The sequence below is a fragment of the Strigops habroptila genome, chromosome 1 (assembly GCF_004027225.2).
Source record: "Strigops habroptila isolate Jane chromosome 1, bStrHab1.2.pri, whole genome shotgun sequence".
NCBI classification, from domain to species: domain Eukaryota; kingdom Metazoa; phylum Chordata; class Aves; order Psittaciformes; family Psittacidae; genus Strigops; species Strigops habroptila.
In genome coordinates, this window is record NC_044277.2 from 118,250,679 (window position 1) to 118,276,342 (window position 25,664).

The window sequence follows — 25,664 nt, forward strand, 5'->3', positions numbered from 1 at the left end:
TATTGCAAGAACTGGCTAAACTTGTTGACTTTTAGAAACTAGTAAAAGAGAAAAATATTTTCATTTAAAAATGTCTGAATTTCAGTAACAGTAGGAATAGAATAGATTGTTTAATAATAACTATTCTATTTTAAGAATAGTATTTCTATTCAGGGAGACATTCAGGGAGAGCTTAGTGTGAGCAAGGCTTGCAAAAGCAGCCCAAAGTCGTAAAGCTGAGTTTACTGAGTGAATTCATATTTCAGATACATCTGAAATCACAAAATGAAGTTACTGCAACAGAGAGGATTCCAAAAGAAAATACCTGGAAGACACAATTCCTGCCCAGTTCCCTCCTCTGCCTCATGAGATGCCAGTTATGCTCCACTCAAAACTGGATTTTAGCCCCCCTCTTGTGTAAATGGATGCTTGTGAGGATTCAGCTCCCTGAGGCTGCAGAGTGATGGGGGAGACTAGTGCAGGCACTGAAGTAGGCTAGAAGAAGAATTGAGCACTACAGAGCTGCCCCTTTACGTGACCAATCAGCTCAATGCTTATTACAAACTTTTTGGGGTCAGCGTTCTGTGTGCTGCATTTCACTTGTGCAATAACCTGTTCTCACCAGCATGCTAAATTCTTGATTGTATTTATGCCAAAAAAAAAAGGAATTCAGTGCTTAGAAAAGATACTTCATGGCTAAGCACTCTTCCCGTAAAGTGTTGTCTGAACTATATTTACAACTCACATAATTCTACTTTGTACTGCTTTCATGTTTACCTAATGCTATTTTGTTCTGCTTCCAGATGTTTTTCTAACATCTAGTCTTCTTGCAGATTCCTAGTATGGTATCATCGGTTTCATTCCTTAGTTTTCAGTTCATTTTTCTTGCATTTAAAAATGGCAAGTTGGTGCATATTCATGCTGAATTCAAAGTGGCTGGGAGAGAAGCCGTCCTTGTTATTGACAGAAGAGTAATTGTGCAGACAAGAGCACCTCACATCCCCCTTTCACTTGATTCACAGGGAAGGCTGAAGCTGAAAATTATACTAATAACTTCATTAATTTCAAATCATTAACAAAATGAAGAATTCAAGGGTGAGAAGATTTTAATTCATCTTAGTGAACACACTATTGTTAACAATCGTATCAAATTGAAAAAAGAACAAAACCTACACCTGAGCGTAATATACTTTGCTGATATGAACTGTATTTTGCTTAGCAGAAAATGAAAATGGCAAGGTTTTCTATCCCAAAGTTACCTGAGATGACTAAGTTAAAAAGTAAGTATATGAAGCACCATTTTATAAGTGTAATAGGAAACAGCTTTTGATAAGGATAAGGAACAATAAAATATATTGATACCAATAAGGAACAATAAAAGTTCTGGTCTAATGGAGTTAAGTTTGTGAGGCAAAATGAGACAAAAGAGTCTGCTAGTGCATAAAGAGAAAAGATTTAATGCAAGATTACAGATATCCTCTCTAGAGACTTTTAAGATATATCCTTTAATTTCAGCAAATAACTTGCTCCTCTGAATTGGTACATGCCAGAGGATCCATTTTCACCAATTCTTCGGTCACCAACACATCAGTTTAGAAGTGTTTCATTGCCAGAATCTGTTGATAGTCAGCTTTGTCTTTTTCTCTTGTAGAAATAGACTGACACACCAGCTCCAAGAAGAGTGAGAGTAGCCAAGAAAATGAGTGGCCAAACAGAGACATGAACATGTGAGTGAGTTTCTTCATTATTTTCCTTCCCTGAAATGAATGGATATAACTTTGAGAAACCTTAGTAATTTTTTACACCACATACAACATGAAAAACAGAGGAGGGGTTCTCTCCTGCGTGAACTTGGAATCTGCTCAGTTTAAATCAGCTCCAAATTGTTGCAGGCCAACAGCCAGGTCTCTGTTGCTGAAGCTAATGTGGTTTTAGTCGATCTGGACTACAGTGATACACAATGCATGCAATGGATGCTTGTAAGAATTTAATGAAAATGCATGCTTTAGATATGGATACAGGATGCTAATTATATGGAAACTAGTTTGCAATATTTTTATTTTACAGTATTTACAATAACAGTGATGGAAAAAATTTGCATATACATCTACAGAAGTTTTAATAACCTAGTTAAAGCTGTCTGTGCCTGTTCTCAAAGTTAGTCACAAGTTGGGTCACTGCTGAGCTTCTCGGCTCAGGGTTACCCCTTCAGCAGTCCAGTTGACCAAGAACATGTGAATGCTCACGTGCCTGTAAAAGGCACCATGGGGATACTCCGAGTGATTTATAATCATGCATCCTAGTAACTGCCAGCAGAACTTGTTCTCTAAAAGGAGGTGGTTTGGAAAAACTTGGTTTAAGTTCTTCTTGTATCTAAAGCTTTGTAAATTTTCTTATGAAAGCTCTTACCTTTTTGCTGTAGAGGAATCCTGCTTGGTTCAACTTGAATGAATGTCAGAGAGAAATAATATTACACTTCATTAGAATTCATAAATTTGACTGTTTTGCTAAAAATATACAGGAACAAAAACCCCTTAAGTATTACCATTGCATTAATAAAACATATGTCTGTTATAAAAGGCAGCATAAGTGAGGCAAAAAATGATACAAAGGTTTTACATTCCTACTTAGTATTACCAAATTATAATATTAATTCCCATAAAACTTTATACTGTTTTTATATCTACCAACATTCAAATACTGATTCCTTTCTATATTCTCTCAAAAATACTTTTTCATGTTTTTCCTGAAATATTAATTTTCATTTACCAAGAACATGATGTATAATTTCACATAGCACATTTTAGGAAGCTCTGCATGTCTAGCAGGATTCTGCTGTTACAATGATGTTTAAGAATCTTAAATGTCTTCCCTAGAAAATGCCCTCTGAATCAATGCTGTAATCTTCCTATTTGCCTATGTGCATAAGAACAAGACAGAGAAAAAGATCTTTGCAAAAATCTTTTTTTTTTTTTTTTTTTAAGAGGAGGTACAAAATTGCTTGATTCACATTAATTCCTCCTTGCAAGGGTATAGTAACTGTAACAATACTCAGTTCCTTGTAAAGTCATAAGTTTGCACAAGTGTTTGACAGACACCATGCTAATGCCTGCGTTAGGTATTCCAAAGGTTTCTGCAAGTCTCTTTCTCAACCTAGGATGCATACACCAGAGTGTATTACTTCCAGACACGTGGTGGAGGTTTGTAACAGTAGCTAGTAAATAGATCTGCTCTGCCACTAAGGGCTGAGTCACTAAGGACTCACCTTTGGGTTTTTTGCAGATAAATCCTTTTTCAGAAGAGCAATCAGTGTTGCCCCAATAACCGGATGGTGCAGTCATTTCAACACAGTGATGCTCCACACTGGACTCTCTCTCATCCCAGTTGACAAAGTCCAGTGCAGTATTATCTAGCCACAGCCACTGGCCTAAAGAGCAACGTACAGAGTAAAAACAAATTAAAATCTATCTCATGGATATTTTTACTCCTTAGCTCAGCAAATGACTTAAAAAATGTAATAATAACCCATTCTTCAGCAGACCACTTTTTTTTTTTTTTTTTTGGTAAAAATATCTATCCTCAATTTTCTCATTTTTCAATTAAATATTGAATGTAAGATGTTACCATCCACATTTCAATACAGTCCTATCCAGAAGCTTCCTTCTTTATTTCCAAGTGGTTGCACTGTAAGGATCAGGAAGTCAGATTCATCCGTGTTTTCTACTGAAACCAAGGTAGCACCTGAAAGACATTAAGAAGCAAATAACCATAACCTACATGAGCAAGTACTGGAATGACCTCCTCTTTCAAGTCTGTACGAGCAATAACTTTTGAAAGCATCTTGCACACTATCCTGATGGCTTCCCCATTGGTTCTTGAGGAGAACAGAGTCCTTGAGGTGCTTAGTGGCTGTGCTCCCCCACCACTGTCCCAAAATGGTGCTCCAAAAGCCAGGAGCTGATGGAGAGCTCTACACCTGGGGAGGCTGCAGCCCCTGGGAGGACAGAAGGCTGCACAAAGTCACTTGTGTCAGTTTATTTTCTTTGTAATACCTTGGTAGGTAAATCAAGTATTTCTAACGATATTTTTTTATATCAATGATTTTACATTTTAATATGAGTTTTGTATAAGCTTTCAAACAACTCTCATCAGTTGATAATGAAGGCTCTCACCTAACTGAGCACACTCAAGGGATGCCAGCGCCCAGCTTGTCCCAGCTGATGCTTCAATGTAGTAACAGTGGCCATGGTAAGGGATCCAAGCTCCGAGGTCGGCTGCTTCAGGACAGTCTCCAGGCAGCTGAGCAGGGTCTGTAGGAGCTATAGCTAAAGAAGCCATATGGTGTGAAATTGGTATTGCATTACGAGTAATCAGTGAGTAGGATATGTGTGTAAATAGTGTGGGATTTCTCTAACGCAGCTTTAACTAACTGGACCTCTACTCCTAACTATTCCTATATTCCTCCAGCTCAGACAATGGGAAGAGTCAGGCAATCAACAGTGTGATACATCTTATTTCTCCAATCTCAGGACAAGGAAATAAATGACATCCTACAGCATCTAGTTAACTGCCTTGTCAGTACTCTGAAGAAATCAAACCCTGAGAGGTGATATAGATCTTGAATTTGCATTCTTACAGCACAGAAAGCTGTTGTAGGGTAACAAATCTTTGAATACCACAGTCCCATATTTTAAGGCTGCCTGGTCTCTATATGTTGTCACTTTATACAAGGGAACATGCCCCTGCCAAATTAGTCTCTGTTTCTGATCATGTGTGCAATTCACATCTATCTATCTGCAGTTCTTGCACTGCATATGTAGACCCAATGTACCGCTGAGAAGTTTACCTTGGAAGCCACCTTCAAGGGGCAAAATCTATCTTGAATTTCTCATCAGAAACAGACTACATTATGTAGCCTTAAAACCTCAAGGAGAGAAAACAACACCATCTACAAAATTTACAAGAAACCAAGCCTCTGCATACTTCTACAACAAGTTAAAGTATCATTCACATTCCCAAGGCCCTTCAACCTATGTCAGAACTGCTTTAGCTCTGGCAACAGTGAATAGGAGTGAAACCCTTGCCTGTATTTTGGCTCAGTGACACCTGTGTGGGAACTTAACCAGTTGCTGCAGTCCATACAGTCAGTGTATGTTCCCAGCACTTACAGTACAATCTCATGTGATTTACGCTCGCATCTCAAAAAGCAAAATATCTCAAAGATAGAGCTTCAACTTATGCAGACAGTTATGACTACCATGAAAGCAGTACAGCCATACCCATTTGCACAGGAAGCTTTCACGTGCTTGGATTCATATATCATAGAATCATAGAATAGTTAGGGTTGGAAAGGACCTTAAGATCATCTAGTTCCAATCCCCCTGCCATGGGCAGGGATGCCTCACACTAAACCATGTCACCCAAGACTCCATCCAACCTGGCCTTGAACACCACAAGGGATGGAGCATTCACAACTTCCTTGGGCAACCCATTCCAGTGCCTCATCACCCTCACAGTAAAGAACTTCTTCCTTATATCTAATCTAAACTTCCCCTGTCTAAGCTTGAACCCGTTATCCCTTGTCCTACCACTATAGTCCCTGATGAAGAGTCCCTCTCCGGCACCCGTATAGGCCCCCTTCAGATACTGGAAGGCTGCTATGAGGTCTCCACGCAGCCTTCTCTTCTCCAGGCTGAACAGCCCCAACTTTCTCAGCCTGTCTTCATATGGGAGGTTCTCAAGCCCCCTCACCAGCCTCGTGGCCCTCCTCTGGACTTGCTCCAACAGCTCCATGTCCTTATGTTGAGGACACCAGAACTGTACACAGTACTCCAAGTGAGGTCTCACAAGAGCAGAGTAGAGGGGCAGGATCACCTCCTACGACCTGCTGGTCACGCTTCTTTTGGTGCAGCCCAGCATACGGTTGGCTTTCTGGGCTGCAAGCGCACACTGAAGCTCATGTTAAGTTTCTCATCAATCAACACCTCCAAGTCCTTCTCTGCAGGGCTGCTCTGAATCTCTTCGTCGCCAAAGCAAACTTCCACATTCTGCTGGGAGGTAAGTGGTGTCCTGGGGCATACACCTCTGAGGTTTTTAGCCCAAGCCAAAGCAGAGTTTGTAGGATTAGACAGACTACTGGAATTAGGAATGAGTCTTTAAAATTATTAAATTCATTTGCTTACCATCTGATATCTTACAAACTGAAAAGTAGCTTTCATTGCAGAATGCTGTTTTCCAGGTACTGTCAAGATCTAGGTAGACACAAGCATTTTTCTCCTTTGGTTCCCCTGCTGCCCATTCAGTGTACCTGGTTTTCCAGTTATCGGTCCATTTGTAATAGCTGCCAGTCTGAAAACAAAGTTGTTTTAATAAAAGTTTTTTAACATAAAAAGCTCTGACACATCAATACAGTGTTCTATGTCTATTTGAGCTTTTCAGCAAAAAAGCAGCCGTGTGCTACTCTTTTTTTTTAAAGCACCATTCACTGTTCTAAGCAATGTCACTGGGTGCTCTGAGTCACACAAGAACTACATATGAACAATGTTCAGCAGTGCATTGCTTTCAGAAGGGCTTTTCTGAAGCAACACAAACTTCTACAACATGGCAAGTAACTCAGATGAGAGTCATTTAGTAAATCCCATATCAAGAGAAGCAATTATAGAGAATTTCCCTCTGCGCTGCTTTATTTAAATTAAAACTGGGAGGTTTTCGGCAACTAAAGATTATTTGAGATTTACAGTCAAAATCTTAAAATATCTCTCTAATACTCATAATAACATTTATTAATATAATAATAGTTATAAGTAGCACTCTATATAACAGGGAGTTAGACTTTCAGAATGGCTAACAGTTATTTAACAATAGCTGCACATCCTCGCTTGCGGCTCTCAGTCTGCACCTGTATTTCTTTTACCATTTTCTAGAGCTTTCTGCTTTCATCTCTTGCTACCTGCTTAACCTTTTCTGTGACATTTCACTCCATTTGGTGCATGCAAGTCTTTGAGTACCTCTAACAGGGCCACTAGAAATCCATGCATATGCACAGTAAAGCCATTTCAGAGTACAGTTGTTTTAGCACTCTTATGACCTGGGCACTCAGCAGGTCTATGAAGAGGAGGAGACCTCACCATGCACCTACACCTCCCATCTGTCCAGCACTTACCATATTGCTGTTAAGACCAATCCATACAGGTTTTCCATATCTCAGCATCTGAATCCACAGGAATGAATGGATGTAGGCATCCAAAATGCTAGCAAGTTCTGCAGATTTGTCTTGGCAATTTTTTCTGGCCTCTTCCCAGAGGCATTTCAGATGCATTTCAGATGAGATGATTGAATAGCAACTGTCACCATAACGGGCAAAGCCAGAGGATGGATTTGTTGTTGGTACTTCAGACTGTGTGGTAACTATGGAGGGAAAACTGAATGCATGATTTTACAAGATACAGCTCATCTTTAGCATGGAAGATATCAAAAAGTAGATCAAAGGTCCAATATTAACAATAAGCCAAAAATCTTTATTTAAGATCATGAACAATTTGTGAAAAATAAACAAATACATATATAATCACCAAAATCCAAAGCCAAACCAAAAAAGCCTAAAATAAACTTGTTGTAAAACATGAAACAAATTCCTCACTGTAAAAAAACAAGTGAAATCCTGGATGCTCTGAAGTAGAGAGTATACTCGTTAGATGCCTGACTAGTGCAGACTAAGACTTATAAATTGGATATTTGAGTTCCTGTGCTTTAAGATATTTTGACTAAATCTGGATATCTGAATATATGTCTATCTCATATCACTGGTGGAGAGGACATAGGCCTAGATGTTTAGGGCATTTACTGTTGTACCCTCTTGTCACACAACCTGAGACTTTGATATTTGATCACCACTCCATGTTCATTCAAAGTCTTTAGACTATCTGTATGGGCTGCTTGAAAAATTGCCTCCACATTTGAGTCAGGCTGTGTATATTTCCTCCTTTGAAATGTAAATGCATTCAGAAGAAATATAACTGGGATTAAGCAAACTAAAAATGCCACCCTAAAACTATACGTTTGCTGTGCAGGGGGAGGGGGTCCTATATGTTTGCTGTGCAGGGAGAGGGGATTCTTACAAGGAAGTTAGCTATGAGAGTGAACAAGCTACAGAAGCTGACTGAAGTAGAGGGAATAGTTTTTAATGATACTGTAATAAAGGTAAGGCAAAACTGTTATCTGTGCTTTGCCTTCTCTATTCCCATTATATGGCTGGGCAGCAGGGATTTGCATAATTACAGTTCTCCAGCAGGAGAGTCAACATTCATTGCTCATTTTGGTGCCAAAAAAGTAAAAATAAAAAAATCAATATTCTTCTACAATAAAAACACAGCCAAAAGGCTGTACATTTTAATAGACATCACATGTATTCAGTAGAAATGTCAAAAGAGGATTAAATGCTCTGCTCAGGGACAGCCAGGAGTACAGGTAGATCACTGCAAGAGCATGGTTTTACACTGCATTTAAAGAGGATGTCTAAAAGCCTCGTATTTCACTGAGAAGAAATACATTTCCATGTCTTATTCTGCAGTATTATTCATCATTTAGGTACAAAACTCCTGTTAAGATAGTGGTTCTTCTCCAGCAATTTCTGTGGAACAAATTATAATAAAGCCTTAAAACTGGTGGAGCTCTGAAAGCCTGAGATGCTCAGAAGGAGATTCAAAGCTGAAAGAAATCACATCAGCATTTAAATTCAAGCTTATCTGCCTGAGATGCTCTTTGAATTTAGGAGACTGGGTTAAACAGAACTCACGTGAATCCATCTGACATATATAGCCTCTCTCGTTGTCACAGCTATCATCTCTCCATTTCCCATCTAATTTCATGATGAAGACACAATCTGTCTGAAGGAGAGGGGAAGATACCCAGTCATTACAAAAGTCAATCAGGAGGTGGTGAGCTGAAGCTCCTATGCTCCTAGTTCAAGCCTGATGGTGGAGAGGAGGGAGAGGAGGAAAATCATCTAGCTGCCTAAAATAAACAGGTTATTTACATTTCCTGTACCTCCACAGTGGTGTCTGTCAATGTTTCCAAGTCATAATAGTCAAAATAGAATTGTTTCTTTTCTGGTGCACCATTAACCCAGTTGGTGTAGGAAACAGTGCTTCCATCTGCCCAAAGAAATGTGGACTCTTTATTTATATCATTCATCCCAATCCAAACATTAGTTGTGGTATCCTTTAAATGACAAAAGAGGAAAGCTGGAGGGAAGCAAAGATTTTTTTCAGTAAGAAAAATTCATCATGACTTACCCAAAACAGGAAAAATGTGCAAAAGCCCAGAACTGGGACCATATTAAAGTACAACATTTCCCAGGTGCCTGTCAGTTCAAGGGATCTGTGCAACCACACTCCAAGCAGACTGGAAGTTTCATGGAAACTGAGAAACTGAAAGAACTAGAAACACACACTTTATTTCTTATATGAAATAATTTAGCTATTGTTTCACACTTTGGAGTTAAAATAAAGCATAAATTGACCTGGTTAATAAGCAATTTTCAGCAGATAATCCCATAATCTATTACAGTTTCTTTAGTGAGAGATTAGTATTTTTTTCTTTCACTAGAGCACAGATGTACCTTGCACTTGTTTCTTTGGTATGGTAGCCAGGTTTCCTCCCAGATCAATACAAGCATCTCGTGCAGCATGCCACGTGAGTTTTCTTGTTATATTCAAAGCAAATATTTTGAAACACTGGAAAAAAAGCAAGCATTTCATTCAAACTAGCAAAGATGGGAACTGTTGTATGTGACTAATACTAATTAGCTACATATAGGATGTATGTTTCTCCAGAAAAAGAGATCAGGACTAAAATAGGTGACAGAGCTCAAGAGTAGAAAGTATGTATGTCTACCCAGGCAGATACTTAGTGCCTCTCATTGCAGAAGGTGTAATCCAGGAGTCTAGTATCATCTGAACATATTGTAATGATGTCAAGTACATAATTCCTTTTCACTTTTTCTGCCTGCTTCCTGCAATAACAAAGGGATCATTTAATACCAAGAAAATGTGGCTTTAAGTGACACAGCTCCAGGGAGTGATCTTTACTGTGTCTTCTGCTTCCAACGACTGTGGTTATGACTGTTCATCTCACCAAAGTGTATGAAATAGCCTTTCATGCATTGACCTAACATTCTGAGGATGCAACTGTAGCTCAGTATCTATAAAGTAGGCAATACAACCTTTGGCAAATGGAGCTTCAACTCAGATTGGTACAAATTCTTCTTACAGCAATGAAGATTTCTAGACCATGTGTGAATGTAAAACTATACTCAAACTAATTGTAGTTTGGCATCATCTTTCTGAACTCAAAGCTTTGGGAACCCCATACAAGCCAAAGGGATTGCTCAAATACATTCTCTCTAAAGGGCTTAATTTTGGGGTTTTTTTTTTAAGGCTGACTTTTACAAATTTCTCTTTCTGACATAAATACATGAAACAGGAGATAGGGGAAGGATGGGTTTTCTTAAACAGTAGCAGTGTAATGTTAAGCCTGTGCAAACTGCATTCTCTGAAACTTATTCAGCATACATCTATTTCTACTGTATTTCACTGTGAAATTAAATGCTATAGACACCTTCAAAAAAGCCCAGACAGCCAGCCAGCATGTTATGACTGGATAATTACTCTCCAGATTTATTTTATAACCATAAATCCTTGACTTTTACAGTTCCCCTTCTTTACACAATTTGCTGAACATACTTGTTGATATACCTTGTTGTTAAAGAAAAACCAACTTTCTGGACATCCTCCAGGAGGCAATGGAGAAGCAAATGTTGAATTAATGGAACTGTTCTGTTTTTCACATACAAATTTATTGGAGGAACCACAGTTTATGTCATTCCACAAGCCTAAAAATAATCAGATTGAATAAGCAAGTCAGGATGTTGTAGTATTTGTAACAATAATTTCTCACTTCTTATTTTGTGTTGGAAAGAAGCTAATCTCTACTGTTCAGACCTTGAAAGTGAGCCATGCACCACATTTATGCAGTCAACTATTTTTTACGAACTGAAGACGTTTATGGACTTTAGCTGCTCAGCACTGTTAATTACTGGGCTATCACCCAGCAGTTGAAAAACATAATAAAAGACTAGGAAGAAAGGGCCAGTGACTCAGAAAAAATACTCTGGTCATCAATTAACTTCATCTTCATTCTACTTTCTCCACCCTCCCCACCCTTATCCATCAAAGAGTGAGTAGGAGAATTATGGGAGGAAGAGGATGACAAAAACCAACCAAACAAACAACACCTTTATTTTTAGGTGTTTTTCGTTTGTTTTTTCGTTTGTTTGGGGTTGTGGTTTTTGGGGGTTTTGCTTGGTTGGGGTTTTTTTTAGCAGAACAGAATGTTCTCTATTTTATATTTCAGGCTGCAGCTTGATCTGAAGGTAAATTAACCATGGCAGGTTTGAATGAGCCATTTGAAGCTCTAATAGTAGCACAGCTGTAGCCACTTGTGCTTAATTTGAACTGCCTTACTCTTCTGCTCCTTATCCACAGCGTGGATAAGGGCTCTCCACAGCGTGTGTACCTGTTTGTGATTTGTTCAAGCTATGGCATCATCACATTGCAGGCAGCAAGGAAAATATACCAGCAAGTAAATTTGAAGAGAAAATGGATCGGAAATGGTTGAGATCAGAAATACTGGATCAAGATATAGGCACAATATAGTGTTCAAACATACTTTATGAAATATGTACCATCTTCTGGGGGCCAACTTCTCAAGTTAATATAATATCTAGGATTCAGTTTGCAGATTAAGATACCTCATTTCAGTTGTCAAGATATACACTAGGCTTCTAAGTTACTATTATAGTCGATAGAGAGCTAAGGCAGGATTCATTTGTCTAAACAGAGGTACATAGTATCATTTGAGAGGTTACGCAAGGTGCCTGCAGAGAACTGACACATATGGCACTGTTTCTGTGGGAAGCTTTCAGTCAGGTGGGTCAACTCTAGGACATCACAGGTGGCTAGTCACCTACATGTAGGCAACCAAATACTGCACTGGAGTAAAACAATTGCTCTTTGGACAGAGCTGACTGTGCAGGTGAGATCTCCAGGCGACCATAATGAGACTTCAGGGGTCTAGCTTACATTAGCTACCTTTTTGTCGTCAACTCAAGCTTGATGCTTCGCTTATGGTCCAACTCAGTTTCCCATATGTAAACTTTTAGCATCATTTGAGACAAGCTCAGGAATGCCGAGCCATGTATACAGAGCTGGTAAACATGGCAGGCACAAGTGGGATACCTGTCCCTTTCTGAATCAATAACTACAGAAGGAGGGATGCATCTCAATCACACCAGATGTCTATGTTTAGAAAAGTGAACCTTGTTGGTGTCTCCATACAAAGGCAAAACTTCAGGTGGGATTGCTGGGTGAATTCTTTATAAAACATAAATGGAGAGATTGATTTCATTACACATATATTACTGAGTTCTCATTAGCCTCAGCTAAGTTACAGAAATACCACCAAGAGAAAATATTAGCTCTAGGATTTGCACGATATTTACATTTAAGAGTAATTACAAGCATGTCAGTCTTAGGTCATTAGATGTATTTGTCTTCTTTTCTCATTGGCTTGTACCTTTGATCCCCTTATTTCATGTAGCTGTCATAAATGTTTCTTAAGTTCATAGGAGAGAAGACGAGAGCCTACTCAACCTTTTACTTGCAGAGTGAAAAGCCCTACAAAAAGGTGTAATATCAATCTTATAAATCCAGAGACGTCTGCATTAAATTACACATAGTACTAAAATCACCCAATTCTAAGGACATAGATCCTTCCATGACTGGTGTTTACATCAGTTACTGCAACTTGTTGGCTTGCCACTGTAAAGAAATTGCAGAAAACAGCCATAAAAGATTGTGTGATAGCTGGCAGTAGAAGTTCGACAGCATCAGTTATAATCTAAGCAGAGACAAGTAAAATCTAATAGTTTAGTCTTGTCACTTACCTTGCTCTGAGAACATTACCACACAATTTTCCTCATTATTTGCAAAGTTGGGTTCATTAGCAGCCCAGGCCACATAGATTGCTGGAGTCCCATCTATCCAGCTTAAAGACATACAAATAGTCATTAATTAATACACTTCAATTGTGAGATGAGAATCCTAATGAACATTTCACAATTAAAGCTAGGCTTTATGGTATGGAGCATGGCTTAAGTGTGTGTGTGTGTGTTTATAGATATAAAATCCAGCATAGTAAAGTATCACTCCAACTTATGGGGTAATCTTTGAAAGAAACTTGAGAAAGTGTGTATGGACAGTACAGCTGCCAAGCCTCTCTTTGGGTAAGTGTTTACTCAAGAAAAAAAAGTGTTATTTTCATATTTCTTTTTGGGGAAAACTAATGCACTTTAGAATATTCTAGGACTATTTTGTTCTGCTTTGTACTTGTTAGGTGGAACTGCCTTCAGTCCTTGAAAACAACACATTTAGTACCTCCAGCGGCATAAAATACTGGTTTTTCTTCTACATTTCAAGAGCTGCAGGGATCATCTTTGCTTACCTAAACTTCTTGCCAAGACTCACTTTTAGACCAATGAAGTATCCTTCTGATGAACTCCAGAATTCCTTCTAAAACAGAAAGATACTATTTAATAAATCAATATTTTAAGCAAAACAATCAGAAATGGATGTGTCATTGATTAGGTTCACAGAGGAGTCACTGAAGTCAACAGCAGTAAAGCGCCTGCTTACAGTTAAGCTCAGTGATGTGTTTACACACACAGACACAGCAGAAGCCAGGTTTTTATCTGGAACATCACAGCTGAGTCCTGCAGCATTGAGGGCCCTTAGGATGGAGCAGGAGAGAAGCAGATCTTGTGTCAGAAGCTGGTACACATCTTTGATTCTCCCTCCAGGACTGCAGCACTGTCTAGTGCCGACCTCAAGTTTGCCTCTCTCATCAGCTACTTTCCAAGCCAGCACAGATGGCACCTTCACACATTGCTCTGTCCACCAACCTGTCTCACCACCTCAGCACAGCTGGCACAGAGCAGAAAAGACCAAATCTGATGGGACCAAAGGGCGCATTTGGGGGGAATGTCATAGGTCTCATCTCAGGTGGATTTCGTTATTGAAAATGTTGATGGCTCTACAGAGGCAATTGAAGTTTTGAAGCAGATTGTCAAAAGCATTTCTACTTTAGGGTCTCTGTTTATAATGATTCTTACATTTTCTTTTAATGCTCTCTGTAGGAATCTTCTCTCACTATTACTATTAATAACAGCCAGGTCTGCAGAAATCATCCTGCAAAACTCCTGGGCTTTTTCCATGGAGGCATATTTTTTGCTGATGTAGTATAGCTTATCTTCATATACGACCCATCCATCTGCTGTAGTTTTATATGCTGGAAGATAAACAAGGTAACATTAAATTCTGCACCTCTAGAACACAAAAGCTCATTTCAAAATAACAATTTTGGTAAAAAAAATATTGAACAAGAATGCACATACACAAAAACCTACCGTACGTGTCGGCTGGTTCAGATCTTAATGGCACTCCTGCAAAACAAGAGAATAGAAGGCATGACGCATGTCCATAGTGTGTTTTATGATGTAGCTTGTGACTGGCTGCAAGGAGCAGAGTGAGGAACAGAGCAGGATTCTACACTCGCTGTCATTGACTAAAAAACAGGCTTAACCACACATTTCAGCTACACAGTATGCAATACGCATGGTCATCTAGTTAGAATTTTGAAACATAAGCTGTGCTCCGTGTCAGCAAAGTCATAGCTTCCACTGGATCACATTTCTGCACAGAGGAATATAAGGGAAAATTGTTCTTCCGGTCAGTAGATTTATCCAAAACACTTTAAATTTCGTGTTTACAGCCCCTTGACTGATGCATCAGTAGACATTCCATAATCCTCCAGAGGGGCCTCCTTATTAAGAGGGATAAAATTTCCACTAGATCTACTTCAGCTCTATGAAAATCTTCTCTCAGTCCCAAATATTCTTAAGCAAAAGGAAATACAACTATATGTATAGACTGTTATTTCTGATTCTGATAGAAGAAATGCTGCTGCTTTGAACCATTGCTTTTCCAAAAGCAGTTAAATCCTGAATACTGTTAAAGGAGAACTTGGAACATCACTAAATCTTTGGTGTACAAACATATTTTATTTGGTTTTTAGCTTTACCACTGTTAGTGTAAAAATCAGTATTCTATGGAATTCACAACTCCTTACTTCCTACATTACAAAAATACAAGCAAAAACTTCCTAATCTTCACAAAACTTGCATTCTACGAAAAACTCTGCAAACACACAGATTATTTATACATCCTAATTTACATAATGATATAAATTTATTTATTCTCATTGTCTATCATTGAAAAATCCTGGCCTATGTTACCCAATGCTCTTGACCTCCATTTAGAAAAGATAGTTCTTCAAAATTTTATGTCTTTCTCCAGCAGCTTATGTTAGAAAGCAGCTACTTATAAAGTTAATTTAGCTTCTTGCTTCAAAAGCAGAATAAATCTACCTTTCTTTATTTGACAAAGCCAGTGAAACTGTTCTTCACAGACCGAAAGTAACCATTGTTTAGAATAACTCCAATCGAGTACAGCACAGAGCATGTGTCCTCCTGAATTTCTTCGATCATCCCTCCAGTTTGTGTACCTAATCTATAGAAGAAACCATCTTTGTTACTTTTTTCGTCTGTTTCAGTTGTTATACTCTCCACTAGCAAACAAACTATTTCTGTCTGAATGATTCTGTCTCTCAGTAAAAAAACGTACAAATATAGGGAAACCAATAGGTATAAGAATATTTACAGTGGGGCAATATCAGTGATCAGGAGATCGGGCTGTCTTACCATGGAGGGCTTTTTCTCTTGTTTGCCCCTCAAGCCCTAGGTGCAGCCAGGAGAGAGACAGGCAAATAGACTGTTTCTAATTAACTTCACCTGGCTATGAACTTCACCTCCATTCCACTCATGCCAATCATTTCCAGGCAAGGTAGCTTTCACTTCATCAATTGTCACCTGGTTCAAAATTACATTGTCCAAGAGCTGTCTGTTGGTTGTGACCATATTGTGCATCAAGTCAGCATTCACATCTTCCATTCCTTGTGGTTAATGAGAGTAGGAGTGTGGCTTTTGGGACAGACGTCCTACAAATCTAGTGGAGTTACTTCTTAAGAAACTAACATCCAAATGCGAAGGAAGAACCATATGATATAACCTATTTGGGATTTTCAAAAAGTTCTTGATAAAATCACTTCCCAAAACTTTTATGGAAGCTAATGTTTGAAAGGATAATAGGAAAGATCATTAGTTGTGTTAAAAAATAGGGAATAGACAGTAGAAGTAAAGAAAGTGTAATAAGAAGGGGAATTCTGCAGGAACATTTCAGACCTCTGTGGATATTTACGTGGGCTCGAGAAATGACTCTATAAATTCATAGGAATAAATACCTTTAGATTACAGATCTGAGCTCCAGTTATGAAAGACCCTGAGCCATCACTTACTGGGGGAATGCACAAGTATACTGGGAAATATGCTTGCTGTTTGATTAGCTCTTAAGATGCTTCCAGCCACTGCCAGAGACAAGATTCAAGATCTGGTATGATGAATTTTGATGTTCTACATTATGTGTTCATATTATAATATGGAAAAGAAAATTTGTTGGAGTGCTGTGCAGAAAGCTACAGTTCCTGAAGAGATGCAGATAATTTCTATGTATTCAAATGCATTGCTATGATTTTAGTCGTTGCCATGATTATAGTCATGATAATAAATGTTTGTGTTTTCTTTGATGAGGATACCAGTAAAAACAGCAAAACATCTTAAGCAAACAAATTTCATGAAAAATTAAAATACTCACTGGAGAGCCATCACTCCAGGCAAATCCTTCATCTGGATTCAAGGAAAATAAGCCAATCCAAACTTTTTGAAAGCTACAGTGACTGTCACTAACAGAAATTACAAGGCAGAGCAGTATGTAAATGTCAACACAAAAACCATACAGAAGCACATTGTTGAACTTTCTGGAGCACATTCTAAAGTTTAATGAAGTTGTAATAATTACCCTATTACCTATAGTGAAGGGCATAGAGATACATATGTTCTTCATAGAAACATCTAATATTTCTATGACTCAATGGCAATGGCTTATTTATCAGACTTAGTAGTAGTATTGAACCTGTATTTCCTCTATATTCTGTTTTCTTAGGAAAGGCCTTCACAGATTCAGAAAATGGTCTCAGCATTGACTGTTTCAAGGTGAGTCAAAAGTAAATCTTTTGGTCATATTTTCCACTCTACTATAAATACCACCCCCCACAATTTCATCTATCTAGTAATAATGATACAAGGGGTTTTTTAATTTCCCGGATATAAACAACTCTTTTTTACATGAAACAATTAAAACCATTCACGAGTAGATAAAATTTCAAAGTATCACAGGTTTTTTGGCTTTTGAGGAATCCTTATGTTTCAGAAATCATTTAAGAGCATACATAATAGCTCATATGAAATGTCTTTTAAATCTGGTGAGATAAACACACAGTAGATACTTACTATAATGATCTTCTTAGTAACGGTATCTCATCTTTACTGTTAATGGTGGCCAGATCCCCTCCTATATGTCTGCAAAACTCTCGAGCTTCAAGCCATGATTTCTTTTCAATATCCAATCTGTAAAAACACTATGGAGAAATTACTTTAAATCATATTATGTATGTTATAATAAAGAATCACTTACACTCACCCACAAGCGAGGTTTCATACAAGTCGTGTAAATGTCCATAAGAGAAATAGCATTAATTGCTCTGATCGTAAAATTTTGCACTACAGTTCTCTAGCTAATTAGTGCAGTGGTGACAAAGGGAAGAAATTCCTAGAAGGGAATACAGTTCCTTTTAGCTTGTTTTGACTACATGAGAGCCCAGGCCACCTTCCAGGTGAAGGTAAAGAAAAGTGGTTGTGGTAGAGAAGCAAGGTGGCCTGGGAGGAGTCTGAAGATACAGGCAAAAGAATGACCTCATAGTGGTTTAGAACTATCAACTTTACATTTGTAGCATGATGTCTAACATTATGGTAGTTTAAACAGCGAATAAGCACAAGTTTGACCAAAGCTGAAGATTGTGATTTGGGGATAAAGGAACCCAAGTAAATAGCATTCCATTTGAGTCTGTAAGACATGGTGGGGGAGAGGGAAGACTGAACCCCACAATATAGTAAAAAGAGATGGACTCATTACTTAACACATTTTTACTCTGTGTGGTCCCAAATCAATATTTGCACATTGCCTTCATTTCTTGTTCAAAGCTCTTCTGTGTTGTTGCTCAGACATAACCAAGTATACCTCAAATACAAGTTATCTGCATCTTTGCATCAGAAACTCTCTAATAAATATCCTTCATAAACGTTGGTTTAATTAGCTTTTCAGGTGACTTCTTATGCTTTATTTTGTGAGGTTACGTGCTTATCTTAACAAGATCCAGCCTTAGGCATTGTGCTGCATGTGGATACACTTCGCTGTTTCTCTACTTTGTTCCCTGAATTCTCACACACCTCAAATAAATATGGGATCTTTGCACAACCTAGTGACCACAATGACATCAAAAGCCATGGTAACAGCCAAGCATTGTTGCTTCTTGTGTTTAATACAGCATTTTGACATTGTTCTCTCAGTAATTTTAATATTGTTTCTTCTTTTTTGTTTGTGGTTTGGGGAGAGGGGGGTGTTTGGTTGGTTGGTTTTGGGGTTTTTTTTTCCTCTCTTTTTTGTATGTCTTTCTAGGGACTTTTTATTTTCTGCTCCAATTCACTCAACCCCTGGGGTAAAAACTTACACATTTTCTTTCCTGTGTCCTCTTTCCTCCCCTTGTCCCTTTGTGTTCAGTCACTTCAGCCTCATCTTTCTTCCTTAGTTTCTTCCCTTTTATGGATAATTCCCCGAGATGTTTGGGTTTTTGGGGGTTTTTAGGTTTTTTTTTTTTTTTGTTTGACTGTTTGTTTGTGTGTGCTGTTTGGTTGGGTTGTTTTGTTTTCTATATTCCAATCTCAGATATCACAAAATGCAGACACCACTTCTTAGTTTTTCTTTCTTTCTCTCCTCCCTGCCCCAAGCAGTTCAAAGCCCCTCTCATTCTTTTAATTAGCCACTTACTTTAAAACAGGAACTACTATGGTAGTTTGATACCCAACCTTCAGGACATGTGGGGACCAGAGGAGTAGTTGGAACAGGTGGAGTTGTTGCACTTTTTGCCCACTGCTTACAGATATATTTTTGTTTTGTCTCACAGTCAAGCACATCCCATAATCCAGCTGCAGTCCCAGTTCTCATGGCTACACATCCTGGATTACTTCCTTTATGAGAAATAAAAAACACATTGTACATTTTATACTAAATTGTTTAGTTCTTCTTGAAAATCTTTGAGCAGCAGCCATTCACTTCTTGCCAGATAACACTTGAATAGCAGTTATAATTTAGGTGGTTTTCACACAGGCAAAGAGTAGTATTTTCCTGTTTGAGGAGGCCATGATCAGTTCAGGATCTTTATTTTTATTTTGTTTTAATTTTTTTTATTTATTTTGAATGTCCTGCATAATTTCAAGTGTTTTCAAGTGAGAACCTCTTTCCTACTTACATTAAACTGGTTTCGTATCCAGTACCATAACCTTGGTCACTAGTGATTTTCAAACAGGTGGAAACAAAACCCTCAGTGCATACATAAAGCAGGCATGGAAACCTTAACAGAGACATGATAAAGCTTATCCTGTGACACTTGCTGCAATTTTAGTATATTCTCTCAGAGGGAACCAGAGATGCATACATCACGTAAGATACAGTCAAATGCACACAATGGGCTTATATGATGGCTTTTTTGTGTTCTTTTTTCATTTTCTGGGTATTCTTAACACTTTTATTTGCTTTCTGATTCCTCCTTGTTGGAGACCTGATGTTTTAATGGACCTGTCTATCATGGCAGTAGGAGCTGACTCCTGAAATGAAAGGGTCAGCTATAAGTCCATCAAAAAATTTCACCTGCCATTTTACCAGTCATGTTTGGTCACTGATTCTCCTGAGATTACCCCGTGTTTTCGCACAGGCACATCTTCACTATCAGAAATAATTTCATATAATCAGCAAATCTATTCACCTCACTATTTCGCCTTTCCCACATTGTCTGAAATATGTTGAACAGCGTGGGCTTTGGCACAGATCATTATGGGACACCCTGATAGTGAAAACTCTTCTGGTGAGCACTCTTCCACAGTAAAAACTAGGAACCATAAAAAGAAAAAAAAAAAAAAAATCCACAAAAAAACCCCACACAAACCCCCCGCCCACTTCCCATCCCCTGCTTTTTGATCAGAATTTTTGTTCAAGAGCTTTCCTGTGTCAGATTAGCTGCAAGGCTTTTGGTAACTGAGATAGACCACACTAACTAGATGTCCGTTATTTGTATGCTTTTGGCTCCTGCGGGGAGCTGCAGGAGATCTCTAAAAGCATGACCTCCCTTTGCTCAAGCAATTTCCTTTATTTTTCTCACTATATCTTCCTCACTATATCTTCTTTGTTCTATTCTTTAGTACAGATTCAGCTAATTTACCAATGACTCATTGGTCTGTATTTCACATCTCCCTGGAACCATTTTAAATGTTGACACCAAATTCACTTTTTTTTCCATCTGTTTCCAACTGCCTTAGCTGTTAAGGCAGTTTTAGCAGGTAGGCACACATTAACATGAACAGTTTGCTTAATGTAACCTTTACAGCCCATGGATGCCTCTGCAGCTGTGCTTAGTCCTGACTTACTACACTTCAGGTCATCTATTTGTTCCATAATCTAGTCTCCTGGTATTTTAGCTTGAAGTAGACTCTCTAATCATATCCTCAACAAAGAAACTTTCCAGCACAAAAGCCCATTTTCTTCCTCAGTGAGCACAGAGGCAAAGAAACTAGTTTTTCTTTACTCTTCCAGACTGATCTGAGTGCTAACTTTATACTCTGATCATCTGCTGGCACCATGGATTCCCTGGCAAGCTTTCTTCTCTTGGCATTTACCGAAGTTTTATTACTCTATATCTTCTGAATTTTTTCATTGCTTTTATTTTATTTTGCATTTTATAACCTCACTGAAAATTTTTGAGAAAGTTTTCAGACAAATGATCACTAGGAAGGACATTGTATATCTTGGGGAGAGCAGATTCCTCCATAGCATTTTGAAATCTTGTTTTCTGTGCTTCTGCACAGCATGATTTTGTGAGTGTAGTTTTAACATCACAAGAAATAGTGATATGATCATTTTTGATACTGATTTTTTCATTCTAACTTGAAATCCTTATTTTACAGTTGCTGTTTCAGACTCTTCTCCCAGGTTAACTTTTCCACTAGAGGGATGAGTGTGGAATAGACTCAGGACCTGCCTGTAATTCTGGTTTATCTCTTCATGAAGATGAGCCAAAAAGTTAATTTTATGGGTAGATATCTAAGATGTCTTAATATAAAACTGCACTTTAAATTGTTCCTCTGGAAATTAAAAGATGGGGTTTGAAAACTGTCAGTTCTTGTAAAATAAACTAAAGGCTTCAGGCATAAAATTCAGAGATTCCAAAGAGGGACAATGACCTCAGAGATCACCTACCATCCATTGTCATGGCACCTACCAGGCATTGCTGCATCCCAGTGTGTGAAGGAGACAGCTTCACCATTGGCCCACCTGAAAGTGCCTTGGCCATCCATGTCAGAGAGACCAAGCCAGAAATATTTCTCAGGCCTCAGCCCGACAAGGCTAGTCAGGTAGGCTTGTTCATACCTGTAAAGGGATCATAAAGATACAAGTGAAAAAGTCATATTTCCAAATCCTACTTGTCTAATCTGATGAGGAGTCCTTTTCTCCTTTTCCTTGCTTCAGACTTGGGGAGAGGACCTTACGACAGGATTCTGACTCTCTATAAATCAAAAACCGAAAGTGAGACTTTTTTGTTGTTCAATAAGAAACCTCATTTGTAACTCATCTAATTTGCTGTTTGATGTTGTCTTAGATTTTGTAGTTCCAGGAATATTTCAGAACATACAGTCTTTATCTATTTAAAAGCCAAGGAAAAGTCATTATCATACCTGCTTTCAACCGTGGCTAAGTAACCACCTTCTCCTTCACAAGTGATGTTTGCTTCTGAAAATGTTGCTGGAACATGTCCAGTAAAATAGCAATAGTTTCCGTATCTTCTCCAGCCCTGTAACACAATTTTAGGATTTTTCATATAACTTTTTAATGACCATGATGTGATATATATTGAGCTATACCATTTTGAAATTAAGCACAATAATCATTAATATTATGAATTAAAAACCTCTTGCAGTGAGATTACAGGTTCCTTCTAAGCATTTTCTGTAAATTTCTGTAAATAAATTCTGTAAACTTTCTAAAGTTTAAAGTAACTGAGGGAAACTATATAATACGTAAACCAAATAAAACAAAACTTATATGTAAAAAAAATTAACAAAAAACAAGTTTAAAAAATCCAAAACATCTATACATAAATAATATAAACAATTCAAATAATTCTAGATGATTCTCAGACAAAATACTTAGTTGATTTGGGAAATAGATGTTTCATTTTTATCTACTTACTTTTTTGCAACCTGCATCAGTAGTTTCCTTGTCTCCTGCTATTTGTGATATAGCTTTTCTTTTGCAAATGTAGCCAGCTTTCTTTTCACAGACATAGTCTGCTCAATAGCCATCCTATGGCAGGAAAAAGAATAAAATAACCAAGAGATTAAGAGGAATAATTTAAAGAAAAAGAATAATATCCTTATAATATAAAGTATTAATTTTCTTTTTCCTTTCATTTTGAAACAAATTTCTTTTTTGCTTATCCAGTTCCCCTGGTTGATAACAAAAATATATCTGCTTACATTCAGATATAGTAGACTGGGCTATAGTAGTACAGGTACAGTTGGTAGTGATAAGAAGGGATGAGGGTGCAGGGAGAATGTACTCAAGCTACATTCAGAGACCTGTTTTATAGCCCTAATAATTTCATTGGTGACAATCAGTTAGTTTCAATATTAAAGTAAAATTTGTATTAAATAATGTTACCTGGCCCTTGATCATTACGCAATCTTCTGGCCTGTTTGGGGTAGATGGCTCTCCCAGGTGCCATTTTGTGTATGTCACTGGTGTACCATCACTCCATTCAAAATACATTTGAAATTTATGATCATTCAGTCCAATCCATAGCTTGTCTGTTGGCTCTGAAACATGGAAACACAGAACTAGAAGACCTCCTTATGCCATTACATCCTTTTTTACAGCACCCTCAAGCTCTAGAACATACAAGCCCTTTCATAAATTTATGAAACAAAATTTTGTGTGTTGCATGATCATTTTGAACACAAAGATATTAAAGTATGCTTTGGAAAATTAGAATGTAATAAAAGCCTTGCACTGGATTAAAAAATTTTACTTCTCTTCCTCATAGCAGTGGGAGAAGAGGAAATTACCAGTCCAATGCTAACACAGTATGTTGGTATGATAGAACTACTTTTTAGGTTTTGTTGCAGTGGTCAGATTTTAAAATACTGGTTTTATGTAACTTGAAGCACGAATGGTTTAAAAGCTTCTTTCAACAAAATGAAAAAAGCAGAGAAACCTCCCAAGACCACACCCCCTAGCCCTAGATCAATTGTTTAGGCAATAAGTAAAATCAGAGGTTTGACAACATCCAAAATTCTCCAGAGGAAGGCTGTCAGCAACCACATCTATCTTTGAAGCTGGCCCTGCTCCAAGCTGAGGCTGAACTAATGACCTTCAGGGTTCCTTCTGGCCTAAACCAGTGTATGATCCTGTGGTTTCAGGCATTCTTAAACAAAAGGAAAGCAAGGGAAGTAAAACATAAATTTAGGAAACATTCACAAGAATGAGAAAGAAAGATAGAGAAGGATATTCACAATTTCTTCAGTAATCACTAAACTATGGTATGACACCAGAATCAAAAAGTATAAGAAATCAAAAATATCTCCTTGTATGGTTGGACACCAAGCAGGAAAATTACTCTTTCTGAATAAAGAATTTTTCTGCCTTGAATATCTTTCACTTTTTCAATAGTTAATAAGGCTTTCCACTACCCCTAATCATGGAAAAAAGGCAAATGGCTAACAGGGTAAAAAAGTAGCAACAGGTCTACAGATTCCTCATGTTTCTGCCAGGGATATTAAAAAGGCAAGACCACACTTACATGTTAGATCCAATGACCTGAGTACCATTCTTTAGGCAGCCCAGGCAATTCCACAGCTTGCTGTCTGGAAATCACATTGCCTAGCTTTGCTGATCGTTTCCATCTGGCAGTGTAGAGAGCTAAACTTTAGTAGGTTTCTTCCATCACTCCTTCCATTATGCAGAGACCTGTGAGCTTGCTGATCTGGCTGCTGGTTGACCACAAGATGCAGAGAACAACTTAAAGCCACACTGTAAGTTCCCCAAATGCGCAAAGACATACAGATAAGCGGATTTTCCATAAAAAAAACATTCTTTTTATGTTATAATATGTTACAATAATCCTTTCACTAAGAAACCCTCTCACTGGGATAACTGATGTCCTTCTACCCTCAAGCAAAGCAAAGCACAAGACAAGACAGCTGAGTAAGTCTGCAAGTTGCAGCACAGAAGGCAACATCTGGTTTAAATCTGAAAGCACTGCACCAGCCTAACACCACCGGACCTTTGCCTCATGCATGCATTTCATGTTAGCACAATTGCTACATCTCAATTCAGCTATCTGGTGCTTCTTACATGCAAAGGCAAAAGCCCTGCCCTGGAAACACTCACTGTACCCAAGCCGAGACACCATAAAGCTGTGCTCCTCAAGACTTTGGATGCTGGCCAGATGACTCCCTTCCTTCTGACAAGACATCAAAGCTTCTTCCCATCCTTTGGTATCCCTGAAGATCTTGTAACAGTGATCTACGTATGGTACCCATCCATCTGGACAAGTAATGGGTCCAATGTCACCTGGGAATAAATACTAGCATTTTAAAGGCATTCATATGCCATGCAAGGGATATGACATTGAAAATAATTTCACATATTCTGTGCAGAAGTTCTAAATAAAGAATTGTCTTTGGAAATTCTCATTATAAGGAAACGATGGACGCAAAACACAGGTATGATTCTAAGTTATAAAAAGCAAACCAGACAAATGAGAAATAGCTTGTCTTTCTAATGAACAACTTCTGCTTATCTTTGTCAAATGAACGCCAAGCAAATCACATAACAGCTTCTACTTCAATTATCAACATATATCAGCTTACCTGAGGGAACCAAGATAAAGTTTCTTTTTTTACAAATGTAACCAAGCTTCTGATCACATTCCCAATTTTCCCATTTAGCTTTTGTTTCAGGATTTAAAACTACACAGAGTTTTCCACATTCTGGAGAGGGGCTTCCTTTGGGAAAGGTACAGGTGAAAAAAATAAATGAACTTTTCTGAAAGGCAAATAGACCTCTAAGCACAAAAATGCACAAGAGGAAATCACTCCTGGCTGAAATGAGAGCACCACAGATCATTTATTTCTCAGCTTTGGCAAGAACTGAGGTAGTGGGCATGCCTGTATGAAATGTAGTATAATTCAAGTGGATATGAACATGTAACCCCCTCACAGTTTTATTGCT

At 38.1% G+C, this 25,664-nt stretch overlaps 1 protein-coding gene across 1 annotated transcript in view; it reads right to left on the reverse strand.

Annotated features, from left to right (window-relative positions):
• Positions 1-1,320: 1,320 nt before the first annotated feature.
• Positions 1,321-25,664, reverse strand: part of LOC115604079 (macrophage mannose receptor 1-like) — a 30,375-nt gene continuing 6,031 nt past the window's right edge. Inside the window, 25 exon segments of the mRNA XM_030476787.1 lie at positions 1,321-1,736; positions 2,389-2,421; positions 3,245-3,406; positions 3,604-3,720; positions 4,152-4,304; positions 6,162-6,327; positions 7,142-7,386; positions 8,774-8,864; positions 9,025-9,221; positions 9,599-9,713; positions 10,734-10,870; positions 12,983-13,083; positions 13,540-13,607; positions 14,207-14,382; positions 14,501-14,536; positions 15,521-15,662; positions 16,863-16,950; positions 17,558-17,685; positions 19,152-19,351; positions 21,655-21,803; positions 22,109-22,224; positions 22,623-22,736; positions 23,094-23,248; positions 24,822-25,004; positions 25,304-25,438. Coding sequence (XP_030332647.1) covers positions 1,567-1,736; positions 2,389-2,421; positions 3,245-3,406; positions 3,604-3,720; positions 4,152-4,304; positions 6,162-6,327; positions 7,142-7,386; positions 8,774-8,864; positions 9,025-9,221; positions 9,599-9,713; positions 10,734-10,870; positions 12,983-13,083; positions 13,540-13,607; positions 14,207-14,382; positions 14,501-14,536; positions 15,521-15,662; positions 16,863-16,950; positions 17,558-17,685; positions 19,152-19,351; positions 21,655-21,803; positions 22,109-22,224; positions 22,623-22,736; positions 23,094-23,248; positions 24,822-25,004; positions 25,304-25,438 — 3,377 coding nt within the window. The 3' untranslated portion in view covers positions 1,321-1,566.